The sequence below is a fragment of the Phascolarctos cinereus genome, unplaced genomic scaffold (genome assembly GCF_003287225.1).
Source record: "Phascolarctos cinereus isolate Bilbo 61053 unplaced genomic scaffold, phaCin_HiC Scaffold_2;HRSCAF=192, whole genome shotgun sequence".
Classification (NCBI taxonomy): Eukaryota; Metazoa; Chordata; class Mammalia; order Diprotodontia; family Phascolarctidae; genus Phascolarctos; species Phascolarctos cinereus.
The window spans coordinates 75,730,720-75,756,497 of NW_027555625.1; the positions used below are offsets into that span (position 1 = coordinate 75,730,720).

The 25,778-nt window shown below is 39.7% G+C and overlaps 2 protein-coding genes across 3 annotated transcripts in view; one reads left to right on the top strand and one right to left on the bottom strand.

Annotated features, from left to right (window-relative positions):
• Window positions 1–1,091, bottom strand: part of LOC110193229 (zinc finger protein 69 homolog) — a 56,807-nt gene extending 55,716 nt beyond the window's left edge. For both annotated transcript variants that reach the window (XM_078149461.1, XM_078149456.1), the window contains exon 1: window positions 1,006–1,091. The gene's annotated coding sequence lies outside the window, so the exon portion shown is untranslated. The remainder of the gene's footprint in view (window positions 1–1,005) is intronic.
• A 39-nt stretch (window positions 1,092–1,130) lies between these two features.
• The window catches only part of LOC110193219 (zinc finger protein 483-like), a 40,002-nt gene continuing 15,354 nt past the window's right edge, over window positions 1,131–25,778 (top strand). The window contains exons 1-7 of the mRNA XM_020964878.2: window positions 1,131–1,222; window positions 3,020–3,126; window positions 4,826–4,935; window positions 20,187–20,267; window positions 21,202–21,283; window positions 22,437–22,942; window positions 24,179–24,255. Coding sequence (XP_020820537.1) covers window positions 22,549–22,942; window positions 24,179–24,255 — 471 coding nt within the window. The 5' untranslated portion in view covers window positions 1,131–1,222; window positions 3,020–3,126; window positions 4,826–4,935; ... (1 more) ...; window positions 21,202–21,283; window positions 22,437–22,548. The remainder of the gene's footprint in view (window positions 1,223–3,019; window positions 3,127–4,825; window positions 4,936–20,186; window positions 20,268–21,201; window positions 21,284–22,436; window positions 22,943–24,178; window positions 24,256–25,778) is intronic.

Genomic DNA, 25,778 nt, shown 5'->3' on the forward strand with positions numbered 1-25,778 from the left:
GTTCCCTGACATCACAATCTTCAGGCAGATACAGTTATGAAAGCTTAAGACCCAACAAATCAACTCCCCAAAGTCCTATAGATTAATATGCTTTGCATCCATTAAGCCTCAACTAGTTCTATCATTGTTAACCCTCTTAGAAGCTTGACTCTCAGTTTTTACACCAGTTTCTTGCTTCTGAAGATGTCACCTGGAAACTTTCTACATATTTGTAGCCCCTGCCTCATCAGCGGCAAGAAAGACTTCACAACTAGAAAACAGTTTTCTCCACCCAATTCCTTAGCACTATCAAATGTTTCAATATCATAAAATAATGTAATTTTCTTAAGTGAAAATGACATTTCTGATACATTATCATCTGCTTTGCTACTGTATCCTAAGTACCCCAAGGAGTTTCCAACTGACTCTCAGCTGAAATCTCCGTGCTGTCTCCCTTACTAGAGAATCAGCTTCTGGAGAGCAGAGATTCTCCTCGCTCTACTCTCTGTATCGCCAGAGCTTTGCATACAGTCAGCACTTCTTCCTTCATCCTGACTCAGCCCCAGAAGAAACTGGTTTGCACTAAGCCTGCCCTTAAGTCAAGAAGGCGAGCTAAACTAGGGTCTGGAGATGGAGTTCATATGATGATCCTAAACCATTGTGAATCAGCCTAGGATTAAGAACCGATTAGGACAAGGGATGGGGAGGGGAAGGGGCGATTTGCGGAGGTTAGGTCCCCACTTCTTGGCCAGACAGGGCTCTCCTCCCCGAGGAAAGGGTGTGGCGCGGGCCTCAGCCCCGCCTAGGCCCGCAGCAGCTCCTTTCTAGCTCGCCACACCCATCACACCTCCTTCTCCGCCCCCGCCCCCCGCCCCCTCTCTCTCCTGGGTGCAAGGGAGACCAAGACGTCCATATACACGTTCTCTGTCCTCTCCACCCCAGGACGCCAACACCGCCATTCCGACCTCCCCCCCCCCCCCCCCAAACAGATTTAAAAACGGGTGCAGAGTCAGAATGGCTGCACACCAAGGAGCACCACGTCGTCCGCGGCTCAAGCTCCGGCTCCGGAGGGTATGCGACAAATGCCAGGCTCCAGGCACGAAGGATGCCGGGAGACGGAGGTGGGGCGCCCCGGGGGATTCTGGGAATGGTAGTTGAGCGGCGTGGCGCTGCCCAGGCTTCTGCGCAGTTTCCTTTTCTCCGGGTTTGGTGCATTGTCCGTCAGGTCAGCTCCAAGTTCAAGGTGAGTCCGGCTCCATCCCCTTTCCCCTGCTTCAGTCTGTGCTCCAGCTTGGGGACTGGCTGGCAGCCGAGAGAACAAGGTGCAAGGCTGCGGCCGCGTATGCCACTGGGACTCCTCGGACCCTCCAACCTCGCGTGCTCGGACCTCAGCCCCTCAGGCTGCCCGGGATCCCAGGACCAGACCGAGGCTTGGGCTGAGCCTGCCCGTCCCACAGGGCGGCTCTGCGGGATCCGAGACCCGGAGGGGCCCCTGGAGGTCTTCTCATCCAAGCCTTTGGCTTTAAACATGACAAACTGAGGAACAGGGAAGGGACTTGTGGGGCGTCCCTCAGGTGGTAAACGTCAGAACTCAGCCCGAACTCCCATCCGCTGCCCCCCGGGTCGGGCACTCTTCCACTGCTCCCTGCTGCCTCAGTGTGCATTACCCCATGTGAGTGACCATCCCTGTGCCTAATTTGCTGTGTGACCCTGTGGTGCAGTTCTCCATTTGACAGTGTGACAGTCTGATGTGCCCTGTCACCATATTGCGTGGTCGCCTCTGTGTGTGTCACTGGGCTAGGGGAGCACATTTGGTGAATGTTGACGAGAAAGAAAGGGAGGAGAGGGTCTCCTGTATTCATGGCCTCTTATCTGGTTGCCTGTGTGACCTTGTATGAGTAGGTAAAATCGTTACTGAGTGTGACTTTATGTGTATATGTGGTTGTCTACATGCATGACTCAGTTGTGTGACCTTTATGGTCTCCCACAAGTGCCCCTGTTATATTACCATTTATGTGTTCACCTGTTATGTGGTCATCTGTTTGTGGTTGCCTAAGTGTGTGGTAACCTGGATGCATGACCTTGTATGTGTATGATCTGTGTGTGGTTAGCTGTGTGAATGATCATGTATGTGTAGACATACACCAAGGAAGCCATTCGTGCAAGATCATGTACTCATGTTTGTGTGATTACTTCTGTGTGGCTCTAATTGTTTTCAAATGCATATGGTCTTAGGTATGGGGTCACCTCTATGTGATCTTAGATGTGTGTGTGTGTGTGTGTGTGTGTGTGTGTTTGTTCACTTTGTGTGATTTTATATATGTGTTTGAGTGTGGTCTTCTGTATGCCTGACTGTGTTTGTGAAGGAATGACTATATGTGTTTATTTGCTGTGTGTTTTTTGGTGACATGTGTGTATGTGACCAATTATGGGTGTGTCATTACATTAGTGTGTGTGAGCACTTGTATGTATGACCATATGTGTTTGTGTATGGTTGTGACCTTGTGTGTGTATGTTATTGCCTTTGTGCATGCATTTGTGTGGTTATTTGTGGTCACATCTGTGTGTAATTGTCTCTGTGTACCCATGCATACATGTGTGTGAGTGGGTCTGATATATGAGGCTATGTGTATGATTATCATTACTTATGTTCTGCTATGTCAGGTGACCAGCTGGGTGCTTGATTCTAGGTATATGGTTGTCTGGAGATATGACCATGTTAGATGACAGTGTTCATGATCCTAGTGTGGGTCTAACCCTCTAGGTATGATCGTCTGTTTGTTTCCATTGCATGACCCTTCTCTTTGACTTTGTTTGACCATGGGTATGACTAACCACACTCTAGTGACTGAGTACCATTGATGTCAGTGGAGGATGCTAGGGGAAGAAGGAAGGTTTGTCTCAATTTCCTGGTTCTAAGAATATGGTGGGTGGTGTTAAAATGAGAAGTATGTATCTGATAAGAGCTCCATACACACCTGTGTGCCTGAGTAGTCATAGAGTGGCACAGATTATCTAGTCCAATCGCTTTATTTTACAGGTGAAGAAAATGACTCATTCCTAAAGAAAGGAAGTGACTTGTATTCATCAGAGGAAAGGTTCTTTCTAAGGAGACAAGAGAGCTGAGGTAGAGAGAGGTCTTATGAAGTAAGTATCTTGCCTAGAGGACACACCTGACCTGAGACTTCTAAAACTCAAACTCTCTTTTATCAGGAAAGAGGCAGATTATTGGTCATGAAAAAGCAGATTTTTGTGTAATGGAACAACTTTTCAGAATCCTCAGAGAAGTAGGACTTAGAAAAAGTCCTATCCTGGCAGGCCCAGGAATTGTTGCCGAATCTTCTGATATGGTGCTCTTTTAAGTAATACCAGGCTACCTCCAAAAGGTCTCTTTGGAATTTCCTTTGACTACTGTTCCTCCTGGTGCTGCTTTGCCTTATCTTTTTGGAGAACTTAGTTCATAGCAATCTGTGTTCATTTGTGTATCAAAGAGACTACCAGGGGCTCTCCTTAGATTTTTAGGACCACAGCACCCCTTTCTCCTTCATACTTACCATGTTGGCCATTGAATTCAGAGGGCTGGTTTTCTGTTTTTGAGTCACCAAGTGCAGCAAAGCACTCTAAAATAACAACAGGAAGGGATTTTTTCTCCTTCCCCCCCTCTCCCCACCATTTGCTGCTCCTATTTTTTTTTGTCTTTATCTCAGCTTGATATTCTCAGGACTCTGCTTTTCCCCCAAAGCAAAGAATGCAGAAGGAAATGGCCAATAGGCCTCTGACAGCCAGATCCCAAGTGAGTTGCAGTCTCCTCTCTACCTCTTGAAATCTCATCACATGGTTCTTAGTGTGTGGACCTCTTTTCTTTCTGACGTCATGTAGTATCTTTGTCCCAACTGCCTTCTTCTAGAAGAATGGACACATTCTAATAGAAGATGGCTTCCATAAAGAATGCTACTCATTTTCAGTTTCTTTTTCTTTTCCCTAGAACAGTCATTCAGACAGTCACTCATTTATATCTGTTCTTTTCTCAGTGCAGTCATAAGGGCTGTTAGGGAAATTAAAAAAAAAGTCTCTAGTTCTTTCCTAGAGGAACCTTTATCTTATTGTGGAAATAAGATATGGACTCTAGAAAATGTTTTATCAAAACAAGGAAATAGAGAATATGAGAGTAATGCTAAAGTTCCTAGAACTCTTGGAACTCTTTAAAAGATCAATGGAAACATAAATGCAGACCTAAGTGGGTCTTTTGTTTTAAAAAAAAATGAGTGCATAGGAAAGAATGTTGCATACATTTTATCAGCTGTGTCACCCATTCACTGTATCAATTTTTTCTTTATTACGAAGGAGGGTTAAATGTTGGAGTAGCAGAAAACCTGTATCCAGAAATGTCTGTGATGTGAAAACAAAAAGCTTCAATAAAACATTTAAAATTAAATAAAAAGATGGATAACAATCATTTACATATAAGGCAAGGAAGGAAATGAAGTGGCATTTCATAGAAAGAAAACTTAATTGAAGTATCAGAGGCAGGCATACATATGTGTGTGTGTGTGTGTGTATATATATATATATGTATACATATATATATAATGTGTATATGTATGTATGTATGTATATATATGTATATATGTATATATGCATATATAATTATGAACAGAGTATCTTTTTCTGGGGGTCAGTTATCTGTTCATTGGAGCCATAAGCTTTTTTAGAGAATAAAAAAATAGCCTGTGTGATATAAGTAAAAACTGAATAAAAATATTTTTAAAATTTAAGTAAATCACAAAATGCTATAGATGAAGGAAACTTCAATACTAATCCAACCAATATTTGGATCTGTCTGTAGCATTACTGACCAATGAGTCTGCTTGAAGACATCCAGTGACAGGAAAGGTTCTGACTCCTGAGGCAATAACTTTATGGATTCCTCTAGAGGGGCAAGAGTTTGGATTAAAAGTAAGTTATCCCATAAGCTATAGACTCTTTAAAATGTTCAAATAATTTATATGTGGGGGATGTTCAAAGTAAATATGCCTTAACTATTACATATATATATAGATAGATAGATGTGTGTGTATATATATATATATATATATATATACACACACACACACACACATATACATATACATATATATGTGCATGTGTATGTGTATATATACAATATTATATTACAAAATTATGTCTTTGGTTTATCAACATAGAGTATGGTGTTAAAAAAATTGGCATGTTAAAATAAAATTAGCTCACTCAGTGTTACTGTCATTTTCTGAGCATCAATTCCTATGCTTTGAACAAGCAGACTAATCTATTCGTATGTATGTATCCCACTGGATACAGACTGTGTTGTTGATTAAAATTCATAAGGAGTAAATAGCATAAATTAGCATAACTTCTTTTTATTCCCCAGACAAAGTTATATTCTAGTGAGAGCCAAAACTTCACCTGAGTTCAAACCCAGCCTCAGATACTTCCTAATTGTGCATCCTTGGGCAACTTACTTAATCTCTGTTTGCCTTGGTTTCCTCAGGTGTAAATGGAGATAATAGCACCTACCTCTCAGGGTTGTTGTGAGAATCAAAGGAGATAATATTTGTAATGTGCTTAGCTTAGTACCTGGCACATAAAAGCACTTTATTATTATTTTATTACCTTTCATTTAGAAAGTCGAGGTATGGCTGAAAAAGCAGAATCCCCAGATGTGTATAAAGAGTGCTAGATTACAGAAGTGGATCTGAATTTTGGTTTTACCACTTCTTATCTCAAAAATGGAAGATAATTGGACTAAGGTTCAAATACATAGGTTCCTAGACATCACAGCCTTACTAACTGAATGACCTTGAGCAAGTGACTTAATATCTCTGGTTTCTTAATACCTTAGTTTCTTCATCTGTAAAATGAAGAGGTTGGATTAGATCCCTTAAGATTAGGTCATACAATCTGTTATATTTACAATTCTGATGTTAAAGGCCAGGAGGAACCATAGTGCATAAAAGATTGTAAGATAGAAGGTTGTAGACATAGATGATTTCAGAAAAGGAAGGGAATGCAGTCAGGAGGAAGGATAATGTCTGAAATAGACTGTTCCTCAGCAGTCTCAGATTCCATGACTTATGGGCAGAAGTTTTCCTTTCTGAATGTACAGAACTTTGTTCTGCCCCCAGTTGAACATATATTTATTAAGTGCCTTCTGTATGCTAGGCAGTGGGACAGATAAAATATTTAAATTAGACATAGTCCATGCTTTCATTGAGCTTACAGTCTAGAAATGGGATGGGACACAAATCACTATAAAATGTGACACGTGAATTTTTTTGAAGATTAAATAAGGTGTAAGATGTATATAAATGGGTTTTCAACTGGAGGGATTAGAGATTCCTGAAGCAGGTGGCAAGTTAGTTGAACTTTGAAGGTTAGATAAGAATTCAGTGAGCATTGCAGGCATAGGAAATGATTTGAGCAAAGATCTGAAGGTAAGAATACAGGGTGTGTATAGAGGTTGGCAATGGTCCAGTTTTCCTGGAGTTTAATGTAATCAGGAGCAGAAGGTTCTGACAGAAGGTCAGAAAAGCAAGGTCATACCATATTATATGACTTGGTAATAACAAGGGAGCAGAAGGGACCTAACCAGAAATATGCATGAGGAAGATGAGTCTGGCAATTGGAAAAAGAACAGAGACAGAAAGGTCACTTAGGAGGCTTTTACAATTGTCCCGGCAAGTTGTAATGAAATCTGTACCAGGATAGTAACAGTAGGGATAGAGAGGTGGGGACAAATAGGCAAGGTGGTGTGAAGATAGAATCAACAAATTTAAACAGAAGGAGTGAAGAAGCTAGTGAAGGAAGTATAAAGAATTGCCTTGAGTTCTGGAATAAAAGAGAAAAGGTGGCTAATTATATGTTACTTTATGGATTTTTGATAATATTTCTCACAGAGCTAGAGCAGCTCTGAATAACAAAAATGTACTATTTGATAGTGGAATGCAGCTGAGCCCACAGTCTCATCACAATCAGATAAGAAACTTCTAAATATTATTGTTGTTCAGTCGTGTCCAACTGTTTGTGACCCCATTTGGGGTTTTCTTGGCAAAGATAATGAAGTAGTTTGCATTTCCTTCTTCAGATCATTTCACAGATGAGGAACTGAGGCAAACAGGATTAAGTGACCTGTTCAGAGTCACACGGCTAGTAAGTGTCTGAGGTCAGATTTGAACTCATGAAGAGGAGTCTTCCTTACTCCATCACAGCACTCTATCCACTGTGTCACCTAACTGCTGTCTAAATATACCATAGATAATTTGAATATACCATAGATAAATTAAACTTCCCTCACAAGCCCTTTAATTCTTTGACAGAGAGTTGTTGTTTGTCCTTTATTTTCAAAGAGCACCAGGATCCCAGATGATACCTTGACTTGCATGTGAATTAGATTTAAGTGAGGCAGAGTTGCACAAAGTCCTCAACCTTATTCTCTTGTCCTGAGTCATCAAAGTCCAATAGTAAGACAAAAGTCAAGACATCCAGGCAATATCCTGTGATGCAGTGGATGACCTTGACATCTTTGATGCCTGACCAAGCTCTAAGCACTCAACAGTGCCTGCTTTAGCTGCCTTCATGGCCATTGGAACAAATTATTCTCATTTGCCCATTCCACCATGGAAAGTCTTCAGATGCTTGGAATAGACATCACCCTAACTCACCAATAGGTTTGAGGCCTGTTAGTTTCCCTCCACCCAGTTTAACCTATCTACAAAGACTGTTTACTGGAGTGTGACTACTGTGCATGCTAGTTTCTTGGAGCCACAGGTAAGAGTTGGGTGAATCAGGTGAACATCAAAGGTGGATGAGCAGCCCTGAAAAGGGTGTGGCAAGCCATCACACCTGAGGTGCTAGTCCTCCTGAACACTCCATACACCCCAAGTGACAGGTACATGGCAAATGAATAGCTTTCTATGGAAGTTAGCCACAAAATTTAGCCATGAAGGCTGCCAACAAGGAGACAAAGGACTAAAAGTCTGCTAGAATGGAGTTGTAGTCATCTGAAATTTTTCAGGCCTAGTCTTTCTAGCACTACATTGTCTCTGCTCTAGACATGACTGTCTATTCCAGACATTATCCTTCCTCCTGACTGCATCCCCTTCCTTTTCTGAAATCATCTATGATCATCTATGTCTATAGCCTTCTATTTTAAAATCTTTATGCACTATGGTGCCTCCTGGCCTTTAACATCAGAATTGTAAAGCCTTTTGGATATTCCTGGTTGAGCTCCTAATCCCCTTTCCCATGTTGGCATCCTGGAACTACCCAAATCAAGGCTTGATTGTGGAGCCAGGAGTATCAGCTACAATACCTAGAAAGAGTGGTGATAACATAGCTTCTTCAAGAACAAGTCATGCCAAACTAACATTATTTTTTTTTCACAAGATAACTAGACAATAATGGGGTAGATGAAGTAAATTTAGATTTCAGAAAAGAGTTTAAGTCTCATACAACCCTTGTGGAAAAATGGAGAGATGTGACCTTTATGATAGCATAATTAAATGGATTTGGAACTGGTATAATGACCAAATAAAAAGAGTATTCATTAATGGGTGGATTTAGCCTACTCCGATGCCTCATTGTAGCATGGAAATAATCTTGGATTTTCAAAGACTCTGCCAGGAGAACACAAGCTTTGGCACATTCTAACATGATAGAAAATCTTTGAACACAGATGTGGGTGTAGGAAGAGATATCATCTTTCGCAGGAGCAGCTTAGCTAAGTACAGACAGGCTTAACACCAGTAGTCTGGACACTTAGTGATGATTTCTTTGGCCATCGCAATCCATCACATGAAAAATATGATATGGACATTTGTAATGTGTAGCAACCCTTCCAGTTGGGCAGAGTGGTAGAATGGGGAAGAGGGTGCTAAGAATCACAGTTTTTAGGCTCTCTTTTATAGATGCTATATCTCTAGAAAAAAAAATCAATGATGCCAACAGCTCCACATACCAAAGCATCCAACAGCCTAGGGCTGTTGGAATTCTAAATAAAGAGTCCTTGTTCAATGACCAATAAGTAGATATACTAGTGAAAAAACTGAATTCTAGCAGTCTTTACATTCTCACTGTTGAAAAATAAATAAAACAAGGGAATTGCAAGATAAATGGAAGAATGATTGCTCGTAGATTCTCTTTGGAGAAGCAAATAAAGTGTTGCCAGATTTAGTTTTATAGCACACATAAAGGCAACAAGAAATATTTCATGGAACATTTGGTCTTCTCAAATTGCACTCTTCTTGATGAGGATTCACAAAAAGACCACCATGAAAATAATAAGAGAATGAAGAATTATATGAAGGATGAAGAAATTATATGAAGAACTTGATAAGGGCCTCCAAATTAATATGTATTTTGATACTTAGTGGTTTTGAGACAAAGGTGAGGATAGTGAAAAATGTTAGAAAATATGCCTCAAGAATAAAGAATGAGAAGGCCCACACCAATATATCATGGATATTTCCTTTGAGAAAAGGACCAAAAGATGCTAGACATGGCAAGCACTGAATAGCATCACTGAAAAATGAAATTGATTCTGTTTGAACAGTCAGACCAGTGACTTGTTAGAGAAAAGATTAAAATTAATATAAGACTAAAAAGAAGAATAAAAATGAGAAAAAATGTATAGTGGGCAATTAAAGCAACATTAGAGGGACTGTGGGAAGACAGGCATATTAATAAGCTTTTCTTAGAATGGTAAATTGTTTTAACTGTTATGGAAAACAACTTGGAATTATGCCAGAAAATTTACCAAACCATTCACACCATTTGACCTGCTGACCTCACTACTGGACATATACACCAAGGAGGGCGTAGGGGAAGAAAAAAAAATGTATGTACCCAAATATTCATAGCAACCCTGTTAATGTCAAAGGAAAAAATGAAAATGAAGTGGTTACCCATTAATTGGGGCATGGCTGAACAAACTGCAGAAGTAGAATATTATTTATTGCACCATAAGAAATGAAAAATATAATGAATTTGCTTCTTAACATTTTCGTACCATGACACCTTTTTTCCAGCTCCCTTTTATGGCTGGAAGACAACAAGGGCCTACCCATTAGAACACAAGTAGGCAAATTATGGGCCATGAGCCAAATCCAGTCCAACACCTGTTTTTGTACAGCCCACAAGCTAAGAATGGCTTAAGTTGTATTGGTACATAGCCATACTCATTCATTTATATATTGCCTATGGCTGCTTTTGTTCTGCAATAGCAGAGTTGAGTACTTGCAGCAGAGATCATATGTGACGGTCTCATCACTTTGGGGTTCTGCTCAGCAAATTGCTGTGACAGTCATAACTCAAAAGCTTCAAGTGCTCAACTCAATGCTGTACTGTGACATTGTATTTATTACCAGTGAATGCCCAGCGTGTCAAAAAAAAAAAAAGAGTGAAGAGAAAAAAAATTTATTATGATTTTTTTGAGCTTAGGGCCAATAATTGGAATTTTTTTCTGAACAAGAATAACCACACTCAGCCAGTATTATGGAACACTTAATGACTTTGGAAATTAGCTTTTGCTATAGACTTAATATTTCTTAATGAATTCAACCTAAAATTACAAGGCAAAACAGGGTTTTTAGGGAAAACTTACTTCTGTGGTAAAGTCAATTCAGGCAACTAGGTGGTGCAGTGAATGGAGCACTAGGCCTGGAGTCAGGAAGACCTGAGTTCTAATACAGCCTCAGACCCTTCATAGTTACAGAGTCACAAAGAGTCAGACACAACTGAAACAACTGAACAACCACAAAAGCCAATTCATTAACAGTTAATGTTGTTTAAATCATAAATAATGACAAACTACTTTATATACTTCCTGTACAGTCAAAAGTTAAACCAAGAAGCAAGATCTCTATTCCCAAAGAAATTTTACATCATGTTTTCAAAACTCAGGTTATGGTTCCAACAGTATGTTTTAGACCTTGATGCAAATACAAAAGAGTTCTATATTTCAAAATCTGTTTAACTGTACAGTTGATGACCCTCCACCTAATCTTCAATTGAAAGTGATTAATCTGCCATATTAATTAATCTGCAAGCAAAAGGCAAATATCAAGAGAAGAATCTAATCTAATCCTCTAAATGCCTTCCAAGCAATACATATTATCAATTAAAATTTTTGAAATATGGATTGATAGCAGTATTTGACAGTACTTATCAGCCTGAAAAGACATTTTCAAAGATGAAATATGTAAAATCTCATTACACATCAACATTAAGAGATGAACATTTGCAGTTGATTTTTTTAGTTGTTTTTTTATTTCTAGTTTTCAGTATTCACTTCCACAAGATTTTGAGTTCCAAATTTTCACCCCATCTCACCCCTCCCACAACCCCAAGATGGCATGCATTCTGAATATCCCTTCCCCTAGTCTGTCTTCTTCTATCTCTCCCCCCTTCTCTTATCCCTTCCCCTTCTATTTTCCTGTAGGCAGGATAGACTTCTGTACCCCATTTCCTGTATTTCTTATTTCCCAGTAGCACGTGAAAACTTTTTTAAACATATGTTTTTAAAACTTTAGGTTTCAAATTTTCTCCCTTCCTCCCTCCCCACCTACCCTCCTTGAAAAGGCAAGCAACTCAATATAGGTTATACATGTGCAGTTATGCAAAACACTTCCATAGTAGACATGTTATGAAAAACTAACTCTATTTCCCTTAATCCTATCCTGCCCTCCCATTTATTCTATTCTTTCTTTTGACCCTGTCCTCCTCAGAAGTATTTACTTCTGATTACCCCCTTTCCCAATCTGCCCTCTCTCTATCATCCCCCTGCTCTCTTGTCCCCTTCTCCCCCTATTTTCCTGTAGGGTAAGACAGATTTCCATACCCAATTGAATGTGTATGTTATTCCCTCCTTAAGCCAAATCCTATGAGAATAAGATTCACTCATTCTCTCACCTTCCCCTGTTTCCCCTCCACTGTAAGAGCCTTTTCTGTTTTTATTTTGTGAGATAATTTACCCCATTCTACCTCTCCCTTTCTTCTTCTCCAGTATAATCCTCTCTCATCCCTTAATTTTATTCTCCAGATATGACCCCTTAATCTTCAACTCACCCTGTGCCCTATCTATCTATCTATCTATCATACATATAATTTTTTTCCTTCCAACTACCCTAATACTGACAAAGGTCTCATGAGTTTAAATATCATCTTTCCATGCAGGAATGTAAACAGTTCAATCTTAATAAGTCTCTTATGATTTCTCTTTCCTGTTTACCTCTTCATGTTCCACTTGAGTCTGTATTTGAAAGTCAAATTTTCTATTCAGCTCTGGTCTTTTCATCAGAATGCTTGAAAGTCCTCTATTTCACTGAATGACCATTTTTTCCCCTGAAGGATTATACTCAGTTTTGCTGGGTAGGTGATTCTTGGTTGTAATCCTATCTCCTTTGCCCTCCGAATATTATATTCCATGCCCTGGTCCTTTAATGTAGAAGCTGCTAAATCTTGTGTTATCCTGATTGTGTTTCCACAGTACTTGAATTGTTTCCTTCTGGCAGCTTGTAATATTTTCTCCTTGACCTGGGAACTCTGGAATTTGGCTACAATATTCCTAGGAGTTTTCCTTTGGGGATCTCTTTCAGGAGGAGATCTGTGGATTCTTTCAATTTCTATTTTGCCCTCTGGTTCTAATATATCAGGGCAGTTTTCCTTGATAATTTCTTGAAAGATGATGTCTAGGCTCTTTTTTTGATCATGGCTTTCAGATAGTCCAATAATTTTTAAATTCTCTCTCCTGGATCTATTTTCCAGGTCAGTTGTTTTTCCAATGAGATATTTCACATTGTTTTCTAATTTTTCATTCTTTTGGATTTGTTTTACAGTGTCTTGATTTCTCATAAAGTCACTAGCTTCCAATTGCTCTATTCTAATTTTTAAGGAAGTATTTTCTTCAGTAATCTTTTGGACTTCCTTTTCCATTTGGCCAATTTTTCTTTTTAGGGCATTCTTTTCCTCATTGGCTTTTTGGACCTCTTTTGCCATTTGGGTTAGGCTATTTTTGAAGGTGTTATTTTCTTCAGTATTTTTTGGGTCTCCTTTAGCAAGCTGTTGACTTGTTTTTCATGATTTTCTTGCATCACTCTCATTTCTCTTCCCAGTTTTTCCTCTACTTCCTTACTTGCTTCTCAAAATCCCTTTTGAGCTCTTCCAAGGCCTGGGACTGATTCATATTTTTCTTGGAGGCTTTGGATGTAGGAGCTTTGACTTTGTTGTCTTCTTCTGGTTGTATATTTTGATCTTCTTTTTCACCAAAGTAAGATAATATAGTCTGACTCTTTTTGCGCTGCTTGCTCATGATCCCAGCCAATTACTTGAGTTTTAAACTCTTTGTTAAGGTAAGAGTCTGCTTCCAGTGTAGAGAATGTACTGTCCCAAGCTTCAGGGGTTTGTACAGCTGTTTTCAGAGATACTTGTAGGGACCTGTAAATTTTCAGTTCTTCCAAGGTGGTATGATAAGGGGCGAAGTGTTTACTCCTTTCCTGGCCTGTGACCACAAGTACTCCTTTCTGTCCTATAACTGTGAGGAAGGGTTCCTCTCCACAGCCACTACAAGCTCCACCAGGCTAGCGCTCCTCATCACCCCAGGACTGCCGCCCAGAACTATGACCCAGATCCAAGCACTGGCAAAGCAAGAGATTCCTGCCTCAGCACCGGCAAAGAGATCCCTGCAATCCCTCTCTGATCAGCCACTGGATTCCCCCTCAGTCTGTGGGCCAGAAGCTCAGGAGGCAGCTGACTCCCCAGGGCTGCGCTCTCGGGGATGGAGCTGAGACCCAGCCTTCCTCTCTCAGCACTGCAGAAACAGACTTTTCCCACTGACCTTCTAAGTTGTCTTTGGCATTCGTGGATTGAGGAGTCTGGAAACTGACACAGCTGCCAGAGATTCAGTCCTCTGAGGCCTGCTCCAGGTTCACTGCGGCCTGTGTGCCCATGGCACACTGCGCTCCTCTACTAGCCCGGTGCGATATACCTTTCCAATTAATCATCCAGATTGTCTTGGGCTGGAAATTTGTTTCATGCTGTCTTTTTGTGGGTTCTGGTGCTTTAGAATTTGTTTAGAGCCATTTTTATAGGTATTTGGAGGGGTTTGGGGGAGAGCTCAGACAAGTTACTGCTTTCACTCCACCATCTTGGCTGCGCCCCATCTGCAGTTGATTTTAATGACAGGAGCACTAACTTTGAACCCCAATTAAGTGAACTATTATTTCCTCCAAAAATAATTCCATTATTCTCACTAGTAGACCTGTATTACAAAAAGAAGGATTCAGTTATTGTTATTGCTATATTTTGAATTTCATCAATAAAAAATATAGAAATTTGTTTTCTCTCTTGTTATGTTAAGTACCTACATAGCATCTTTGATGCTTGGCCCTCAAAGCCTAAAATATTTACCATCTGGCTCTTTATAGGAAAAAAAAATTGGCTAACCCCTTCATTAGAATATAAGCTTTTTTGAAGGAAGAAATATCTTGCATTTATTTGTATTACCAGAGCTTAGCACAGTATGTAGCATATGCTGGGTGCTTGATACTTTATCTGTCTAGTTCAGAGAAACTTGGCAATATTTCTATGAACAAATGTAAAGGGAAGTAAGAAGATACAAAAGACAATATATCATTACTATAATTTGTAAACAAAAAGAACCTAGATTACCTCTTAAGCTTATCTTAACTCATAGTATTTCTTAAATGTACTAAGAATTTTTTTCTTAGTCATGAGTCCAGCCACATGCTCTGCCCCCAGCTGTATTCTTGAGTTTGGTGATTAGGCCCTGCTCCTATACTGCTGCTGTCATTGCCACAACCTTGCCATAGTTCTGGATGGGATAGCTCTTCCTCCTGTTCCTCCTCCCCGCTCCCTGCCTTTCCCCCCAGTCCTTGCCTGGTACAGGTCACTGGGGCAAAACTTGAATCAGGCCCAGCCCTCTGACTTGTTCTCTGGCCTTTGCCTTTATCTCTTAGAGGTATATTGCCTTAATCCCTTCTCCCTCCTTCTACAATTGTCTACCAAGAGTTGGTTTTGTCTTCTGACAGGTCCTAACCAGATTTTAGAGGTCACTTTAGCTCCAGGCCTCCTAAAGGGCCCCAAGGCATGAGCTAACTTGTTAGCTTCTCTGCCCCATCTCTGTCTTCTTGGTCAGTCGTCTATTGGGAGTTGGTTTTGTCCCCTGCTGAAGCTCCCATTGGCTTAAGGGTCTGTTTGCTTGAGACAGAGAAAGAGTCAGACCTCACTGAACACACCATGAGATCACCTTCAGGATTTTGACTTTATTCTTGTACAGAGCTGTAGTGAAGGGACAACTTATTGCTATTTCTCTTTGGTTTCATTGAACTTTTGCTTATCTGGTGCTCTTTTTCCTCCTGGCTCAAGTATTTCTCAGGAAATCTTTATTGTGTGAAACCTTTCATATTGCCATTTTAGCCAAAAATACAGCCTACTGCACCCCTTTTTAAGTAGGGCTCCATTTTCCCAGTAATTCCAAGAGTGGAGAAGTGCAGGTTACTACAAAATCATTCCTGATCTTCATACCTATTAGAAGAGAGAGCTTCAGTCTTTTGTCATTCTCCCTAGCAGCTTCCCTCAAGAACTAGGGGGTGGTCGAAATTCACCATCATTCAAAAGTGCTCCTCCTCTTAGATCTTAAACTCTGTATGTCTCTTCTTAGTCTTCTGTCTTTCCACTTATGCCACTATACCTCACTCTTCCCAAACCTGTTCTTTACATTTATTGTAACAACCAATTTGTTTATCCATGTCTTTTCTACCAGTCTGCCATTTGTCATGGCCTCACTTCACTCTCAGACATACTTGATTCAATTATGAACTCTTCATACTGTAATACCTCATTGCCTTGAACATCCATTATTGCTGTCCTTCAAAACCCAACCCTGGGTAATTCCTACCATCAACCTTCTGTATGCATTACCAGATTGCCAAACACTGCTGGAGATAACTATAAAGCCATACTGAGTCCATTATTTGTTAATACAATTTAACCTCCAACTAATCTTTCACTACAGCACAACAGTTCTTTTATTTTACTCTTAATGACCTCCTGTTATATCTGCAATATTAGTTGCTCCATGTATTCTCTCTCCTCAAATTTGCAATATAATTCTATCATGTTTCTCTCCATTCTCAGCATATAGACTCTCTCCCTACATTACTGAGAAGACCAAATGCATCTCAGGTGACATCTCTCAATTCCCTTCCACTCTTGTGTAGAAACAAAGAAAATTCATGTTTTGTTCTTTCCCTTTGTTTTTTTCTCCTTATCTTTCTCAAAGTTTAGCTCCTCCTTGTAGTCTTTAATCCCATCTTCTCCTATCTCCTCCTTGACTTTGCTGCATTGTCTTCTTTTAATGTATATTCAATATACCCCCTTTCTTCCCACTCTCCTCTGCTGGAACCTTTCCTTCCTACAAACATCTTCAGTTCTCTCTTATCCTTGAGAAACAGAAAATTTCCTTTCAGCTACCCTTCACTACTAAAATTCCAGAATGAGTAATCTATATTTGATGCCTCTGTTTACTAGCCTTCTTCTTATTCCTCAGTTACTTGTGATCTGACTTTTGTCCTCTTCACTCTACTGAAACTATTCTTTTTTTTTTATTTTCCCCCACATTGGTCATGTTGTAAAGAAGAATTAGAACCAAGAGGAGGAACCACAAGAAAGAAGAAACAAAACAAAAGAGAAGGGGAAAAAATGAGCAAATAGTATGCTTCGATCTTCATTCAAACTCCATAGTTCTTCCTCTAGATGTGGATATCATTTTCCATCATGAGACTTTTGGAGATCTCTTAGATCCTTGCATTGCTGAGAAGAGCTAAGTCTATCAAAGTTAGTCATCATACAACGTGACTGTTATTATGTATAACGTTCTCCTGGTTCTGCTCACCTCACTCAGCATCAGTCCATACAAGTCTTTCCAGGTTTTTCTGAAGTTAGCCTGTTCATCATTTCTTTTTTTGTTTTGTTTTGTTTTGTTTTGTTTTGCTTTTTAGGCAATTGGGGTTAAGTGACTTGCCCAGGGTCGCACAGCTAGCAAGTGTCAAGTGTTTGGTCTCAGGCTGCATTTGAACTCGGGTCCTCCTGACTTCAAGGCCGGTGCTCTTTCCACTGTGCCACCTAGCTGCCCCCATGTTCATCATTTCGTATAGCACAATAGTATTCCCTTACATTTGTACACCATGATTTGTTCAGCCATTCTCCAATTGATGGGCATCCTCTCAATTTCCAATTCTTTGCCACCACAGAAAGATCTGCTAGAAATACTTTTGTAGATGTGGGTCCTTCTCCCATTTTTATGACCTCTTTGGGATATAGCCCTAGAAGTGCTATTGCTGGGTCAAAGAGTATGCACATGAAACTCTTCTTTTTAAGGTTACTAATAACCTTTTCAGTGAACCCAGCCATTCAGCTGTCTCTTTTTTGTGTTTGTGAACAGCTATCTACTTCTAGATCAGGAAGGCTTAGCCTTTTTTGTGTCATGAACCCCTCTGGCAATCTGATAAAACCTGTGGACTCCTCAGAATAATGTTTTTGAATGAATAAAAAAAGGGCTTCAAAAGAAGTCAATTATATTGAAATATAATGATCTTTTTTTTTAAGTTCATAGAACCCAGGTTAAGAACCCCTGTTCTGGATAGTCTCGTATATGTTGGTATCCAGAACGTTTCATTCTGCTGGTTCTCCCCTTCTCCCCCTGCTTTTTTTTTTCTGTGAACTCTTTCCTCTTCTTGGGCAGTTGGGTGGCACAGTGGATAGAGGGCTGGGCCTAGAATCAGAAAGACTCATCTTTGTGAGTTCAAATTGGGCCTCAGATATTTAGTAGCAGTGTGACATAACCTTGTTTGCCTCAGTTCCTCATCTGTAAAAATGAGCTGGAGATGGAAATGGTAAACCACTCCAGTATCTTTGCCAAGAAAAACCCCAAATGGGGCCACAGAGAGTCAGACCCAACTAAAATGACTGAATAGCAACAACAACCTTCCTCTACTTCCCCTTAAATTTTGTCGCTCCATAAGGCTTTGTCCATGGCAATATTGATAGTCTTTGGTGATCTAAACTAAGCCCATAATTTCAATTAGCACTTCTATACAAAAGACCCCCAAATCTCTATCTCTGGCCCCAACTTTCCGCAGAAATCTAGCCTCACATTTCCAGCTGCCTACTAGTTATCTCCATTTGTTTCATCATAGCAGCTCAAACTTAACATTGCCAAAGAAAGCTCATCATCTTATACCCCAAACCCACCTCTTCTAACCACTATTTTGGTGATGGCACCATGCTCTTAACCATTCTTTAAATCCCAGGGACATCCTTGACTCTTTCCCCTACCTTACTCCCCACATTCAGTCAGTTGCTAAAAATTATTGGTCCTATTTATGCAATAACATTTGCATCTTTCTCCTTTTTACTGTTACAGACACCACTCTAGCTAAGGTGATCTTCTTCTCACTGTTGCACTCTTGCCTGATCTTTCTTCCTCCATTATTTCCCCTTACTAATTCATCTTTCTTTTTTTTTGAGGGGGGGGTTGGGTTTTGGGTTTTTTTGGTTTTGGGGGGCAATTGGGGTTAAGTGATTTGCCCAGGGTCACAGAGCTAGTAGGTGTCAACTGTTTGGTCTGAGGCCGGATTTGAACTCAGGTCCTCCTGACTTCAGGGCCAATGCTCTATCCACTGTGCCATCTAGCTGCCCTTACTAATTCATCTTTCACACTGCAGTCAAAATGATTTTCCTCATGCACAGATCTGATCTAGTCATCCTCTAGGTCAAAAACTTTTAAAAACTCTACCAAATAAAATATTGATTCTTTACCCTCACATTCATATGCTTCCATAATCCTGTTTTCCAGTACCTTTCTAGCCTTATTTCACCCTTTTCTCCTTTATATACTCTGCACTCCAGCTCAATTAAACTAATCATTGCTTTGCTCTAGTCTGTTCATAGCTTTTTTCTTTTCTGCCTTTGCATATCCCATTCCCTGTATTTATAATGGACACTTAATCATGGGTGTTGAATGGGTGTTGCCTCAGTCAAAATGAGACCTGTTAAAGACCTTAGCTTAAAAAGGCCAAAGTCTCCCATTGCATCTCCAGTGGTCCTGATGTATATCTTGTCACTGGGCTCAGTGACAAGGAGGAGAAAATGAGCCTGGTGACTTTGCACAGCCCTCCCTCACTTAAATCCAATTCTCTTGAATGTCTTGGCATCACCTCCATGATGTCATGGTCCTCTTTGAGAATGAAGGACAAACAAAAGACACCAATTTTCACTCCCCTGCCATCTTCTCTCACTATGTTGAAAGCCTTCTTTTCTATCATTTGAGATAATCCAAGGTGCCGTCTCTTTCATGAAGGCTAATCTGAGCTACCCCTGCTGAAAGTGATAACTCCCTCCTTCCTGTGGCTCTTTGTGTAGACCTCTCTTTTGTATTCATTTGGATTGTTGTTGTTTTGGTTTAATTTTGGGTATGTCTCATCTCATCTTCTAGTTTGTAAGCTACTTCATGACAGAGTCTCTATGCTTGTTCTTTGCATCTTTTTATCCCCAGATTCTAGGGCAGTGGCTTATACATAGTAGGTTCTCAATGCTATTTGACTTGAATATAACTGTGTCCTAAGAAAGGAGAGATTTTAACTCCTTTCCGTGTATATTTTAGAATAAAAAATCTTCCAAAACTTCAGACTTATGATCAGCATAATGACATTGACTTTTTCCTACTTTGTGTAGAATATGAAGGGCTATATATAGGAGAAAACTCATGGGGCACACATTAGTTTCTATGTTCAAAAATTTGAAGGGTTGCCATGTGGAAGATAGAGTAATCCTACTCTATTTAACCCCAGAGGTCAGATTTCAGTACAGTACATTAGATCCAAAACAGAAATTAATTTCTTTCCACCCCCCACCTCCAAATTTCTGTTAATGTCAATTGACTCTGGAAACCTCAGGATCACCTCTGTCTCTCTCAATCAGTATATTCAACCAATCATTTAAACCTGTGGATCCTACCTTTGAAATATCTCTGGAATCTTCCTTTTCCTTCTTATTCCCACTGCTACTTAGTAGATAGGACCTCTAGATGAGCAAAAGTATTTTTTTGTCTTTAGGAATTAGTAACATTCAAAAATGTGACTGGATTTTATCAGGAACAGGAGCAACTGGAGCCTTCTCAAAAAGACTACACAAGGAAATAATGCTGAGGAACTACACGAACCTGGTATCATTAGGTAAGGATGGTTTTCATGTGTCTCAGAATCTGCCATTTGGGTGTACTCATTCCTGATTCCTGGGATGGTTTGTTTTTCCCAGTACAAATATTAGATTCCTACATATTTTCTCATAAGCAGGTTATCAAATTTCAAAATCAGTGTAGTATCATCCCCTCAGCTTCATTTGTACTCACCCCATGTGGCCTATCCATTGTCGAATCTTGTTGTTTCTACTTTTGTAATATCTCTGGTGTATATATATATATATATATATATATATATATATATAATATATATATATATATATATATGTATATATATATGTACATATGTATATATATATATATGTATATATGTATATATATGTATATATATATGTGTATATATATATATATATATATGTATATATATATATATATATATATATATATATATATTCCCTTCTCTCCATTTACATAGCTGCTACCCTAATGTAGGTCCTGTTTATCTCACACGTGGTCTATTGCAATGACCTTCTGGTTTGTGTCTGTGAGCCTAGGGTTCTTATGGCCCAATAGAAATGAGAACACAGGTGTTTTAGGTTCATAATGTAGGGAGATGGAAATCTGAGTTTCCACTAAGGACCTGCCTGGACTACGACTATCCCATAACTTGTCATACTTACTACCTATAACCTCTAGGGCTTAGCTCCTAAGATCATGCTAGGCCCTAATGGCTAGCTGGAGGGGAGTTACTCTGCAGAGTTACCAGGTGTTTTACCAATGGAGAGCAAAAATTCTCTGAAGCCAACCTATTCAGTTGTGAACATTGGAGGTTGGGAGTTGATGTGAGTACAACCTTTGTGCCTGGAATCCCTATTTTATCGTATTAATTAAGATCGAACTGGGAATGTCCCAGGAAAGTGGGACAATATTCATTCACATTTCTCTCTCTTCATCTTGCTTTGCCGCAGGCACTACCTGCTGGATTTCTGGAGGAGCAAAGGGATCAGAGTTTGTTGGCCCTGTTGTCTTTTCACTGCTTTCCAGCCTGGGGTGAGTAAGGTTAGGGGGGAAAAAAGGAAAGGAGGCTGGGACTCTAAGGAGCAGTGTCAGAAGGGGAAGAGAAGAGGTCTTATATCTCTTTTATTTTATTTTAATTCCTAACTTAATAAACACCAAATAAAATGGGTATTTGCATATACCAAATAAAACAGAAGAAAAGATGATTGTTCATGAAACTGTGTATTTCTTACGTGCAGCTTGTTTTTTCCTTTTTTATGTATATGATAAATTCAACATGTAACTTTAAAAGCTATCCTACTTAGGCATTTCCTTCTGGCCTTCTGTTCTCTTTTGTGCATTAAAATGTTTCAATGACACTCTTTTCTTTCTTTCTTTCTTTTTTTTTCCTTTTTGGGCAATTTTATTGCCAACTTCCCTTTCCTTTCCACTATTAGAAGAAAGAAAAAGTCTTGTAGCAAATATTCATAGTACAGCAAAACAAATCCACATTGCAAAGTTGTATTTCTTGAATTGGAAGTTGAGTAAAGAGTCCAGTGACAGCAGGTCCAGAAACAGCCAATTCATGCTCTAGTTGGATGATCACTGATAACTACATCTCTTACTGACTTTCATCCTTCAGATAAAGGGAAAAGAGAATCAGTTTCTTCAGGGCCCTGGGACAGAATCTGTGGATCACCTTTATCCTTGACTTCTAAAGGCTTTTGCCCAAGTGTGTATTAATCTCATGGTTTGCCATTGGTTGTTTCTTATTACCTTACATTTTTAGAGAGCTTTAGAGTTGACAAGGCAGTTCACAAGCAGGTCATTACAGTTTTTTGTCAATGGTTTGATCCAAGTTCCCTTACTCCCCTGCTTTATTCACACCCAACCTTTCTCCAGCCCCATGCCTTTTCTGGCTTTTCTCTATAGGCAAAGCTGTTGTATTTTCCAACTCTGAAGAGAAAGTGACAGGCATTCACTTCTGCAGCCCTTTTATCTATTGTTTACATGTGAGGTTTGAACCAAATCTGAAAGCATCATTTATATTCATTTCAGAGCACCCCTCCATACTACTCTCTGAACTGTACTTTGTCAGCTTCTTTGTCTTTATCATCTCTTTACAGTCTGTAAGACTCTAAGTACTGTTTGTATGACTGAAGACTCTGGAATCTTCCTGTTAATTCTGATCTCTCTCTGCCCACAGCACCAATTAGTAGACTGTAGATTCTCTGCCTGAATTTGAATGGATTTGGTTCCTTCCTAAGGAGGCAGATTTGAACCCTAGAATAAAGATCCCCGATGAGGAGACGTTGTCCATGAACAAGGAGATGGCCACCTCTAGGAGTACTCATGGTCCACATTTACAAGATCAAGATGAGGTTCTGAGAATGACTTTTTCTGAGGAACATGAAACTCTTCTAAAAAGAAACACATTTGATGCTACAGTCTCTCATCGTAACTTCAGACACTTTCAATATGCAGAAGCAGATGGACCCCATAAAGCCCTAAGCCAACTTCGAGAGCTCTGCCATCAGTGGCTGAGGCCAGATATTCACACCAAGGAGCAGATTCTGGAAATGCTGGTATTAGAACAGTTTTGGGCAGTCTTGCCTGGAGAGATCAGGACTTGGGTAAAGTCACATCATCCAAAGAATGGGGAAGAGGTGGTGAACCTGATAGAGGATTTGACCCAAATGCTTAAGGAGGAAGGTAAGACTTACAAAAGGACAGGGAGAAGACCTGAGGATGTAAGAAAGGGAAATATGCACCTGAAGGTGGAGGGGTTAGGGTGGCAGGTGCTTGGAAAGACAATAGTGGAAAGGAAAATATCTGGAGGGTACATAAAGAGGCACAAGAGATTCTACCTGCACAAGTCAATAAGAATATTTGAACCATCAGATGGAATCCAGGTATCTTCTTGGTCCTCTATGAGCAACAACATGTTTGAAACCACAGAGGAGAGAACATTCTCCACTTGATAGTCCTGTTTTGGTTTTAGTAATGTGGGACAGTGATATACAGTCTACCATCATGAAAACTTCCACAGAGGGTGCTTTTCTCCAGAAGCTAATGCCATTCAGCTTATAAATGGAAAAACAAAAAACAAAACAGAATGATCATTTGACTTGTACAAGTCTTTGTATGTCTTACTTATGTTCACATTAAGAGGACCACGCAAATCTTCTGACTTCCATCTTTGTCTTTTCTAGATTACTGTTACTCAACTGCCCATCTGTTCTGTGAAAAACTAATGCCAGTTCAAAAAAACTTTTACAACTTTTATTTCTTAAAACATAAAAACTCTTTGAACTCTTATTCTACTCCTTCTTCCTATACCCTTCTCCTTTCATCCCTGCTCCATTTTTTGTTTTCCCAGTGCTTGGTGTCTGCCTTGCCCTTTCCCCCTTTACCATACTGAAATTGTAGGGAGCAGAGTGGTCCCTGGCGAAGACTTCAGATATTTATAAATCCACAGTATTATTTGGGTTGAGGAAATTGTACTAAATCACCTAATTCTGGCATTAAAGCCAATATTTTGTTTCTTTGGAGCTGCTTTTTATAAAGCAGTTGACAAACTGATCTTTCACATTCTGTAAAGTAGGATAGGGGCTTGGAAAATATTCCTTCAGTAGTTAAGGAAACCACTATGGCAGAGAGAGTTTGAATTACGTTCTTCACATCACATAGCAACTTTGAGATAGAGCTGCACAATCAGTGCTTCCGGAGCGCTGTCCTCTGCAGTCTTCTCTGACCCCAGAGATGAATTTGGAGCTGTTGTTATTGATGTCCAGGGTCTTTTGTTTCACTCCTAGCAAAATCAGGGCTATTTCTGGGCTTTTGTTGCCTCTTTGTTCTATAAGAAGGGCTAATGGTGTGTGGAGATTTCTAATGTGGGATTTGACACACAGGACTAGTGTCCTTCATATCTTCATTTTCCTTCCGTAGTTCTGCCTTCTCAGGACTCTGTCCTTCCCCATGAAGAGGAGAGAATAGGCCCTGAATTCATGACAGTCAATTCCCAGGTGAGTTGGGGTTTCCCCTTTTTCTTGAAATCTTGATTCTTAGAGCTTGAGTGGATATTTTTTACTTCCATTGTTCCAGAATGAAGGAAATTTGGTCCACTCAGGGCAACAAAAAATTCCATCGAAAATGATTTCCACTTCTCTAGTATGCTGCTTCAGGGTTCCTTTCCTACCCACCCAGCATTCATTCATTTAAGAATGGGAAAGAGAAGTTGGTGAAATTCTTTATTTGCTTTAATGATAGTTTTGTGCTTCCAAAGGTAGAATACGCAACAGGTGAAACTCTTCTGGACCTCACTTTTACCAGTAAGGTAAGGAATTGGTTGTTGCAGTAGAAATGATGAAAACCTGAAGGCAAGTGACCACACCATGTTAAAATTTGTGATAGAGTAAGAGAGACATTCCAGGAATAGTCTGATGCACGTGCTAAATTTTTGGAGAGTAGATTCCAAATGGCTACTCAAAAAAAAAAAAAAGGATAAGATTCCATGGGTTAAAATCCTGCAGGGCAAGTCGTCCTAAAAGAGTTTGGAAACACTAAAGAATGAAACTCTGAAGACACAAACAGATAAGTTCCAATAAGAAAGAGAAGAGAGATCTTTCTAATGATACCGATGTGAATAAACATTACAAACTTAGATTTGTAAAAGATATAGAAAAGATGGAAGCAAGGACAAATAGGAGAGGATGACTACAAAAGCAAGGACAAATAGGAGAGGATGACTACAAAAGAGAATCCTGAGTCTAAAAATGATAACCTCAGAAACACTAAAGGTCAGAATGAACTAAGGCTAGTGATAAAGTAAGTGATCTGATTATTGTTTAAAGGTGATCCTGTATTCTTAAGATTTATGCCAGCAAAACATGAACTCTGATTCTACCAAGATGGAAAGGCTTTCCTGGTCCTTGCATCAGACTGTGTTCTGAGAACGGTCCTAGCTAAGGACGGAGTCTCATCATCAGCATACTGACCACATAATAAGAGTGTCTTTGGCCATGGCAATCCATGAACAAAGAAGAATACAAAAGGGCCCTCAGAACTGTGTGGTCCCCCCCCTTCAGCATTTACAGTGACAGGGGTAGAGGGTGCTAAGAATCATGCAATATTTAGGGCATTTATTGATTTGTTTTGTCTAGTGACCAAATGAATAAACATACTTGAGAAAGTGACATATTAATCTTGAACTTCTCACTGTAAATGAAAACAGAAGATAAAAGGGACGTTACAGCCAAGTGGGAGGAAGGTTCAAATATTCTCCTTGGAGAAGCAAACAAAGGAGTTGGCAGTGTTGGTGTTATAATACAACCAATGCAGCATTTCCTGAGTCATTTGGTCATCTTATGGTACAGTTGTCATGAAAAGTATTTGTAAAAAGATCGCCATGAAAATAAGTTACCTTATGCATAAATATCTGTTCCAAAGAATGAAGTGATTGAGCAGTTCCTTGAATCTGATAATACATTCTAAGGTAAATCAATATATATGCTTTGATACTTGAAGACTTCAAGATAGAGGTGGGCTG